The 10691-nt window shown below is 53.3% G+C and overlaps 1 protein-coding gene across 3 annotated transcripts; it reads right to left on the minus strand.

The window, feature by feature from the left end:
- Positions 1-50: 50 nt before the first annotated feature.
- Positions 51-9915, minus strand: LOC111156957 (FCH and double SH3 domains 1). 3 transcript variants are annotated; one of them, XM_022518135.1, is made up of 20 exons: positions 9818-9915; positions 9487-9584; positions 8844-8889; positions 8373-8440; positions 7884-8019; positions 7661-7797; positions 7502-7565; positions 6570-6698; positions 5963-6085; positions 5686-5781; positions 5236-5361; positions 4729-4833; positions 4378-4539; positions 3394-3522; positions 3225-3308; positions 2930-3047; positions 2593-2813; positions 1729-1816; positions 625-680; positions 51-496 (listed from the first exon to the last, which is right to left on the minus strand). In XM_022518135.1, the coding sequence occupies exons 1-20, from the start codon at positions 9836-9838 to the stop codon at positions 431-433; spliced, it is 2073 nt and encodes a 690-aa protein (XP_022373843.1). In that variant the 5' UTR covers positions 9839-9915; the 3' UTR covers positions 51-430. The 3 variants fall into 3 exon arrangements, with proteins under 3 accessions (XP_022373843.1, XP_022373844.1, XP_022373841.1); XM_022518136.1 differs by having other exon boundaries at positions 7884-8025; positions 9818-9843; XM_022518133.1 differs by having other exon boundaries at positions 7884-8040; positions 9818-9843.
- Between the last annotated feature and the right edge of the window lie 776 nt (positions 9916-10691).

Raw genomic sequence — 10691 nt, forward strand, 5'->3', positions numbered from 1 at the left:
CAGCTCCTTTTGACAGGCCTGCTCCTGTCCCAGCCCCCAACCCCAGTGGCCATGGGTCACAGACCCAGTGGACTGCGTCACAGAGTCAGGGTGGAGACACAGATGGGCTGGAGCCACTCAAGACTTTGGAAGATGGGTTCCAGCCCCAGAGATTTCACAATCCATTTTACCACCCTAGAGATGGGGTGGTGGCAGAAGAAAGAGGGATAGTTCCAGCCCTAGAGATAGTAGAATTATGATGAGGGGAAAGGAGTGAGTTCCAGCTCTGGAAATAGGGAGAGGGAAAGTTTCTACCCCTGGAGGTAAGAGTGGAAATGGGGGAAACTCCAGCTTTTGGCTGTGTTATTACTCCAGATCATAGAGGGGTTGTTCTCTGACATCTTGGGTATAGGGACAGCAGCATCACTGGGGGACAGCAATCCCCCTGGCTTCAGGTGAGAGAATCTGGGTGGCCAGGATCTGGGGCTTTAGCTGGTGGGGGAGGTGGTGGACGCATCTGTAGAGAACACAGAATCAGAGCTCCAGAACCCTCCCTTGGGGACATCCCTGTCCATTCCCTCAGCCCCGCAGACAAAACAGGACACGTTGGAATGACACAATCTCCTCCAAGGGAGGGACCCGTACCGGCCTGAGTCGAGGTATCATCATGTCCAGGGGTCCAGGGCAGTCCAGATCTCGGTCTGCAAACAAGAGCCACAAGTCAGTCTTCAGGCTTTGTTTTGTTCATCGCTGCATCTCCAGCACTTAGAACAGTGGAACTCTGTAAATATTTGATGAATTAACGAATAGTCCCTAGTCTTAGAGCCACAAGATCCATTGATCTATCCATCCTCAGCACTTACTTGGCAACTGCTGAGAGGGGGTGATGGGATTCACACCACCCCCATTCCCAGTGGCTGTCAGGAACCCAGTACTGAAAAACCAACAAACACAATGAATGATTGTGCTAAATCATTCAAAGTGAACTATAGGGGCTGGAGCAGGGGGTACAGAAAATGGTCACAGGGACCTCTGGGATCAGGGAGGGAGGCTCCGTGAAGAAAGTAGAAGTATGAGAAGGTTTTAGAAAAGGTGGGCATTCCAAGAAGGAAAATGATGACACAAACTAAAGTGTTTACAGGATTCAAGAACATTAAAGGCAGAGGATGCGTAGTGGGAAAAGCTGGCTAATTTGTAAAATAACCTTCATGAGGAAACAGCTACTGCAGGCATGCATACTATGTGCCAGGCACAATGCTAGGCCCATCTTTCTTTCTTTTTTTTTTAAAGATTTTATTTATTTATTTGACAAAGAGATAGCTAGAGAGGGAACACAAGCAGAGGGAGTGGGAGAGGGAGAAGCAGGCTCAGCAGGTAGCCTGATGCGGGGCTTGATCCCAGAACCCTGGGATCATGACCTGAGCAGAAGGCTTAACGACTGAACCACCCAGGCACCCCTAGGCCCATCTTCCTAACCCTCACAACAACTCAGTGAAATAGAGACCTTTCTCCTCACCCTGTAAAGGCCCAGGCAGGTTCAATATCCCACCCCAAACCACACACTGGGAAGTCATATGCAAAGTCTCAATGATGCACTTGCCTCCCCTCCAAAGCCCAAGCTCTTCTCACCATCCTGCTTCTGTGAGCCTGATGGAGGAGGTTCCTGAGGGCAGGCAGAGAAGCCGAGGGCAACCTTTCTCCTCCTGCCTGTCTCTTTCCCTCCCAGGGCCCCCAGTGCCCTCTACTCACCCACAGGCAATGCAGGTGCAGGGGCTCCCTCCACGGCAGAGGTGGGCACAGGAGGTGAGAAGCTAGGAGGAGAAGGGGATGGCAGCATCTAGGAACGAGGGGCACATGGGGTTATTCCTGGCACACAGGAAGGTTTCATCACCTTTTCCTCTCATCTCATCTTCAATTCCTGTCCCATCCTCCTTGATTTGGACAGCAACCAGATGCTTCTATACACATGGGGGCTTTAGCTGATACACACTTCCATAGCCAATAGGTACTATGACCCAGACATTCTGTTAGCACTTCACATATGCTCACTAATTAATTCCTTACACCATCCCATGAAGTAGGGAGTTTTGTTTTATGATTTCTTGTAGAGATGAGACTCAGGTTAAGCCATCTATTGAAAAGCATGGAGCCTGTTAGTGGTAGAGTCCCAACTAGAACCCAGCTCTCCTGACTCCCTCTCCTAGGCTCTTCCTGCTGTAAGAGTAGGTACCATATATTAAACGACCTCTTCTGGGTCACTGTGCTAAGGGCTTTACCTCCCTATCTCTAGACACGAGGGTTGGGCTGCTGAAGTAGGTATTATTACCCCAGTTTTCCCAGATGACAAGTAAGCACCAAGCTTATATCACTGCCCAAGGCAACGCAGTATGAATCTAAACTCAGATCTAGCACTAAAGTAGGACCACCAAACTCTTAGGGAAAACTGCCTAAGTTTCCCTCTTCTCTGCCCAGCCAAAGGAGATTGGGAGGTCCAAGCCAATGTAGGAAGTAAACCGGGAGAAGGAAGGGGGCATTCAGATGAATATGGGGCCTCATTGGAGTAGGAGGCTCAACTCAGAGAAGCCTAGGGACCCAGGGAGAAGGAAGCCTCACCTGTTCAGGGTCTGAGAGTTCAGGGGGTTCTGGGGGACCAAGCAGCTCCTCCACTAACAGGGAGGGGAAAACCCCCACATGGCCCCCGAATTCTCCTCTCCAGAAGCCATCATCCACTCCATCCTGGGCCCGGGGCAGCAGGCGGATAAGCGCCCCCTCTGGAAAGCTCAGCTCCTCCGCACTCTGTCCTGTGTAGCTGTATAGGGCACGGGCCAGGAAGGCTGCAGAAGCCCAGGAGAGGTGGTGAGGGGAGTTGATGGGGAGTAGTTCCCTGGGCCATGACACCTCAGGGCCACCATGACTCAAGGTCCCCTGACCCAGAATTTCCCATTCTTACCTGTGGGCTCTACTCCTGAGGGATTGTCACTGTCGTGGCCACTCTCAGGGAAGGAGAGGTCCGGGAAGTTGAGATACCGCTCAGGGACAAAGCCTACCTTGCCGTGCTGGTTTCGAGCCTATTCACGCAGCAATGTGAACAGAGAGCAGACTTGACTCAGCAGCCCATGGCCCTAGCCCTCCTCCTCAGGCTTCCAGCTTTGTCTGGCTGGGTCCTTGCAAGCCACAGAGAAGTTCTTCCCACTGCCGCACCCCCCCACCCACTGCCAAGGTCAGAACCTACGGTCCATACCCACCTTGACCCATTCATCAGCATCTCCCTCTTCTATGACCTCCAGCCACTCGCCCTCTGTGATGGTCAGCTCATCCTCATGCCCTGCCTGGGCCCCACAAGGAAGAATTCAGGACATGGCTGTCTCCCATCCCCACTTCTCTGAGGTCCCCGCCCCCGTGCCCACCTGATACCTGATAGCTGAACACCACATGTGCTGGGCAGGGGAGGGGCCTGGTGGCCAAGGCTACAGGGGCAGGTTCCTCAAAGAGCTCCCCTGTCTCCTCACATTCCTCAAAGTCAGAGAGCTCAGCATCCTCAGCCTGGGGGACAGAGAACAGACATCACTGGGGGGCCCACTCTCAAGTACCCATTTTAATCCCCACTCCTCCATTCTACCCTTAAAGAACACCAATAGATCAATACCCAAGATAATACCACCCATCTGTCCACCATGTATCACAAGCAAAATCACCACAGAGCAGGGTAACACCAACAACAATCGCAAAATTCCAGTACTGAGTGCCTACCATGGGCCAGGAATGACACTTAACATCTTATGTATAGCACCTCATCGAAACTTCACAATAACCCGCTGATATTTTGCATAACTATATCATCTCGTTTTACCTACTTTTCAAATGTTTTAAAAAGATTTTATTTAGTTGAGAGCAAGGGTACACACATGCATGTCATGCACTGGGGGGCAGGGCAGGGGGAGAAGGAGAGAGGCAAGCCGACTCCATACTGAGCATGGAGCCTGATGCAGGGCTCAATCTCACAACCCTAAGATCATGACCTGAGCCGCAATCAAGACTCAGACCCTTAACTGAGCCACCTACTTCATTTTACTTATAAGAAAACTGAGCCTCAGAAATGTTAAGTCAATTTCCAAGACCACACAGCTAGTAGTAAGTGGAGTGGCTGGCGCATAAACCAGAGCCCATACTCAGAACCTTAGTTCATAACTGCCATCCTATAGTCACGATAAAAATTCACTGAGAGCACTCTGTGCTACGAACTATACAAAAAAGTATACGTACTTCATTCCTGCCTCATAACAACCTCTTTGACTTCAGTACTATTGGGATGCCCATTTTATAGGGTCTGACCTCCTCTGGGGAGATCTACCCTTTACCCTCCCAGGTGTAGAGGGGTAGGGAGCAAAGGGTACTCACCGTGGGAGAGAGGTCCCTCTGGGACAGCCGGGCCTCACTGAGCCGTCGCTCCTGCTCTACCTCATCCTGCGCCTGGGTCATGGCTGGCTTCAGCCAGCGCTGCACATCCAGGCCAGCTCCTTGGAGCAGGGCCAGCCGGGCAGCCCCCTTCACCTGGCTCACCTGGCATGGGGAAGAGAGATCAACCAAGGTCATGGATGGGCCTGCCTTTGGGTGGTGAGTGGAGCCACCCCAAACATGTCCACATTCTACCTCCCACCTCCCTGCTCCCCACCATGTAGCTAGACAGCAGGAGGGTGTTGTGTGAGCAGGTGGGATCTCAGGGGTCCCAGGAACAGGGCTATGGCTCACCTGTGCCCGCCGGATGCTCTCCCTCACTTCCTGCAGCCGCTGTTCTAGACCTGGCGCCTCCCGCCCTGGAGCCTGCTGTCGCCTCTGCTCCAGCCGCTGCAGCACCTGGTTGGAAAGGCAGAGAACAGGGGTGGGTGGAAACACTATGCAGACAACTTACTATGGACTGGCACTTTGCTACTTGCTTTGCATGCATTATGTCACTTAATCATCCTCATGCAGTGGGGACTGTTATTAGTCCCACTTCACAATAAGGAAACTGAAGTCCAGAGAGATTAAGTCACTCCCTTACTCAGGGTTACATAATGAGAAAACAAGCGAGCAGGATTCGAACCCAGGTGGGTCTAGCTCTGAAAGCTGGGCTCTTAACCACTGTGCCACACTATTGCAGTAAAATCCCTTTCCTTCCTCTCCTGCATGCAGCCCTATGACATCCCCCACTGACTCTGGAGTCCTCGTCTCTCAGCGCTTCCCACCCACCCACAACACCTGCACCCCCCACCTCACCCGATGCCCATGGTTCTGGATCTTGTAGTCTCGGGCAGCTCGGCTCGTCCAGCGCTGAACCTCTTTCTCCAGGCTACGGTCCCCCGCCATGCCTCCTGCATCCCCCTCCAGCTCCAGGGTGCAAACCTATGTGAAGAGTGTACACAGATGCTGAGAGGAGAACCTGATGTTGCTCCTTCTCTACAGTCCCTTCTTGTTTCCTTCTCCCTGTCCTAACCTTCTCCAGCCACAGGGACAAAGAGGTGAGGGCACAGGTGTGCATTCCTGTGGACAGAGACACACAGAGAGTCCCCAAAATGGGACAGAGGAAGAAGGAAGAGGAACTAGAGTTCTGAAACCCCTTCTCCACAGTTTAACAGTCACTAATCAGGACAGGGGTGATGAGGGAGTAGGCCTAAACCACAGTCCCCTTTACAGGTGGTTGGCTTCCAATGAAGAGAGAAGTCTCACCTGATCAGTCCCTGCAGGCTGAAACTCCTGAGGTGGTGTGGGGGAAAATACTCCAGGTTCCTGAAGAAAGAGCTTCAGATCCTCCTCCCAGCTTACCTGGGGGTTCAAAAAGGTCAAACTAGTCACTCATGGGTTACCCCTCCAAGCCTATCCCCAGCCCCTCTCGGAAAAAGAAGGACAGGTGAAAATCAAAGGGGCAGATACAGAGTGGGTGGTCTGTACTGAAGAGGAGGGTGAAGGGGATCCCTGAGGAGCTCGTACACGGCACGGCCCTCACCTGGGAGGTTGCCTGCCCTCCACGGCGGGCATGCTCCAGGGCCATCTCTGCAGCTTCCAGCTCAGTGCGGCTTAGCAAGGTCAAGGGGTCCCTCAAGTGTTCCAACAGCTCGCTGACCAGGGCCTGGAGAGAACCCCAAGATCGTGACCCCACCCTTCCCCCAGCATCTACTGCAAAGCAAGCTCTCTGCCCAGGTTCAGATGGGTGATGGGCGTGAGGAATTGGAAAGAGGGAAGAAATGAGACATTTTACTGCTTCTAATAATAGGCCCTCATGTATGCATAGACCTTAACAGTCTAAAAAGCATTTTCATATCCATTCTCTCGCCTGAGCCCCATTAGTTTTATAAAGTAGGCAGAACAAAAATTGTCCCTAATGAGGCAACTAGGTGTTCAGAGGGGCTAAGTGTTCTGCAAAATGTCATGTAGCCAGCTAGAAGACAAACCCAAACCAGAACTAAAGGATGTAACTTACAGCCACTCAAGGCAGGCTGGGACCTTAGCACCACCTAGCCTGAAGATGGTAGGAAGCAAGGAGAGGCTCTCCCATACAACACCCCCTCCCCCCCCCCATGCCAAGAGGCAGGACTATCTGGGTTGGGACTGGCCTTGAGCAGGGCTGGCAACTCCTCCTGGTAGTAGTGGTCAAGGTGGGCATTGGTGGCCACCAAGTTGAGCAGGTACTCATTTCGGGCTGCTCTCAGCTGCTGGGAGTACTGGGCTGATTGGGCAGAGAGCTAGAAGGAGAAAACAGGTGTCAACAGGAAGCCCTGGACCCGTGGGATCCTTCCAAGGCCAACCCAGATCCAGCATGGATTCTCATATTATTGAGTGCTTACTATGCACCTGGTGCTACACTAAACATATTGCACACTCAACAACTCCAGCTTGAAATGCTCTAGTGGCATCTATGTCCATTTAAAATAAAATCCCATTGCTCCTTACTGTGGCTTGCCAGGTGCAACAAGAGCTGGCCCCTGCAATCTCTCTGACCTGTTTTCACAGTGCCTGTCCCCCTGCTCAGAGTGCTCCAGCCACACTGACCTTCTTTCTGTTTCTTGAAGCCCACAAAGCTATTCCCACCTCAGAGCCTCTGCACTCACCGTTTCCTCTCCCTGGAATGTTCTTCCCCTAGATCTTTGCATGGCTGGCTGCTTCTTGCCATTCAGGCCATGTGTTCAGATAGCTTTTCTCTCTAAATTACACCCTGTTACCCTTTACCATAGCACCTTGTTTTGTTTTCACTTAATCTGATTATTTGTTTCTTTACTTACTATCTATCTGCCCCTCATCAGACTCTGAAGGCACAGAGTCCTCAATAAATGCATGGTAAAGGAATAAAAAAGAAATATACTATTTCCACATTACAGATGAAGAACATGAAACTCCGAGAGATCAAGTTAACCAGGGTCACACATTGAAGATGTAGGGAAGCCTGGATTCATCTCAGTCTCTCAGATTTATGCCCTTGGGTTCCAAACTGCTAGACTACTCTGCCCACCTCTTTCCCACCTCCACTCATGTCCACGTCCCCCCAAACCTTGGTGCTGAGTTTCTGGAGACTGGTCCGAGTGTGGAAGAGCCCGTGGTCACTTCGGTTCAGTCTGTGCAGGCAAGGGAGAGGAGTCAAGGTTAGGCTCAGCTGTGGTGCCTTGGCTCCCGTCTCCCAGTCAGGCTTCCCAACTCCCCATGACCCCACCTAGCCTGGACATCAGCCGCCTTCTCCTGTGCCAAGGCCCACACACGTTCCCGCTGCCCATACAGCTTCCGACTTCGGCTCAGCTCCCGGACAGACTGCAGCACCTCTGCTTGCGCCCTCTGGAGGTTCTCTGCTCCCTAAGGGCGTGTACGCACAGAGTCCTGACCCAGACCACTTTCTACCCCAAGCCAGCTCTTCCTTCATCCCATCCACTGAGCCATACCTTCCTGAGCACCTGCTCCTTGGCACTCCGCCCTGTGCCCCCTGCCAGGTCACGGTATCGGTCAGATGCCTGGAGCCGGGCTTGGCCCCCAGCCACGGTGGCATCCAGCAGGCAGCGCCAGGCACCAAACACCATCCTGCCTCTCCCCAGAGAAGGTCTGTGTTGAGGAGGAGAGCACTCCAAAGCTTCATGAGACACTCCCCCCCACCACCAAACCCAACACCATAGGAGACACAGTGCTTTCCCTTCCCCCTTGTCTGGGAGCCTATCAATCGATCAGCGCATTAGCTCAGCCACAAGGATCACTCATGCCCTCCGCCTGCACCCACAGTGTCCTTGCTGGGTCAGCTCCTCTCGGGCTGCTGTGTCAGCTCTACCTGCAGCTCACATGCCCTCTCCCCTCACTGGCCCTTTATTCCCATAGGTTCCTGGGGTTGGGCTCCTCACCCCTTCTAGGTCCCCTGAACTACCCCCATCCATGGGACGCACCTGCTGTCCATCTCCCCACTCCGGTGCCCTTCTCTCTTCAGGAATGGCCCTGCCAGTTTCTGAAGTGCCTGGTGGGAAAGTCATCACAGACTCAGTTACCTTTCAAAGACTCTCAACAACTGGGAGAACATGAAATCCAGGTATAATAAAATCCAGGTATAATAAACGCTATTCATCAGATGCATATTATGTGCCACTCACTCTAAGTGATTTACCTATTTCATCCTTACAACAATCCTATATAAAGTTACAATTATTATTCCACTCTACAGAGAAAGAAATTGAGGCCAAGAAAGGCTAAGCACCTTGTCCAAGGTCACACAGCCAACAAGTAGCATGAGAGATCTGACACCAGTCTGCCTAACTCAAGGCCGTTGCCGTGGGCCAGAAGAGGAGTATGTGCAGAAAAACAATGCCATGTGCAAAGGAGGCCACAACAAAAGAGAAAGTCCAGGAAAAGGAGTCCCATACCTGTCCATATTCTCGTTCAATGGCTGCCCTCTGCTTGCTGTAGGACCTATGAAGATTAAAGGGGCAGGATGGTGTCACTGTTTGGTCCTGTTCTCCCACCCTCAATCCTCTCCTCAGCCTGGGCAGGAAGAAGAGGGGAGCCAGACCTAAAGTGTGAGTACATCAGGAAGGAATGAGACTGGAGAGAGAGTCCTTGAGATCACCTCAGGCAGCTGCAACCCAGAACAACCTTACCTCATTGTTCAGAGCCTCAGCAGGATCCTCCCTACCTCTGGAGAACCATCTTTGGACTTGGAGGTGAGGACGAATGGGGGCCTGGATACATTCCAGCCTTCCAACAAGTCTGGAAGAGGGAGGGGAGATTCTGCCCCAAGCTTGATTGTGGGGCAGAGGGAGGGGTGTGGAGTCAATGGGTTTGAGAGAGGGTCCCTGTGTGTTTCTGTGTGTTGGGTTAGGAGGAAGGATAAGCCCTACCGGTATCTGGAGAGCCAGGCCGACAGTGAGGGCCGGGAATGGGCAGGTTGGAGAACCCTTCACCCCCTGCTTTCCCCTCCCCAGGCCAGCTCTGACCCAGGTCTGTTCGAGGAGAGGAGGGGCGCGCAACCGCAAAGGTCAGGGTATGGTGGAAGGAATCAGAAGCTACCTGATGTCCTCCAGCAGATCCGCCTCCCTCTGCTGCCGGGTCTGAAGGATGCTCAGCTGCTCCAAGAAGCGAAGCTTCACCTCCTGGGCCGGCTTCACCTGCGGGGGTAACAAGAGGTTGAAGACCCCTGGCGCCGGGACCTGAAAAACACTCCGCGCAGGGAGCGGTGAGGGGGCGGGACCGGGGAGGGACTGGGGTGTTTCCTGGGTTACTTCAGGGTTAGGCCCCGAACCCTTACAACTCCTCGTCCCCCACTGCGGCTCCGGTGACCCCCTCAACTCCCACCATTCCCCCAGCCCACCAGGAGTCCCCATTCCCAGGCCAAGCTCACTTTTCGGGGCGGCGGCTGCATCTCCACTCTGGCCAAGGGAAGCGACTGGACTCCGGAACTCGAGGAAGCCCCGCCCACGCCAAAGCCCCGCCCCGGACCTGGCCCAGCTCCGCCCCCGTCCCGCCCACGCCTGGTCCGGCTACGCGCAGGGCTGCGAAGCGCGAAGGTGCCGCGGAGAAACCGAAGAAACTTCTGTTGGTGCTGCGGCAGCCCCGGAAAGGGTCAGGACCGCAGAGTGGACGCGGCGTCCGCTGCGCGGTAGGGGAACCCCAAGTTTCTGAGTCAAGACGCCTGGGTTCTATTTCTAGTGGAGCCACTGACTCAGCCCGTAATTACTACGAATCACTCATTTACATATGCAGATCTCCGGTCCTCCTGTCCTCCCTCGGGCGCGAAGGGTGACGCCTGAAGAGGAGGAACTCAATTTGTGACCAATTTGTCATTGGATACCTGAGCAAAGATGCTTCTGACAAGGGAAACAGGGCTGCTCTCTGACCTTTTCCAAATTCCCACAGAACTGGAAAAGCCAGTGAGTGGTGATGAGAAGATTGCCCGGAGCCAGGAGGAAGCCAGTCCCAGAGGAAGAAAGGTATGTCAGGGGCCAATGGAAACTAAATGATACCAGTGAATGGATGTAATTGGGGAGATGGGTGTAAGGCCTGGCACCCCAGGAAGCCCTGTCACCATTAGGGTCTGCCTTTCGGGCTCTGTGCCCCAGGTTCTACCAGCGCAATCCCTACTTTCTGAGGATCCCCACACCCTTTCTTCATTCCCCTCACCTATCCTTGGCCCACACCCCGACTTGGAAAAGCAGTTATCTGTGGCCCCAAACCCCAGATTCACATTTCCAACAGCCCATTGACACCTCCAACTT

Source organism: Enhydra lutris, unplaced genomic scaffold (genome assembly GCF_002288905.1).
Source record: "Enhydra lutris kenyoni isolate GAN:26980312 unplaced genomic scaffold, ASM228890v2 scaffoldscaffold50, whole genome shotgun sequence".
NCBI lineage: Eukaryota > Metazoa > Chordata > Mammalia > Carnivora > Mustelidae > Enhydra > Enhydra lutris.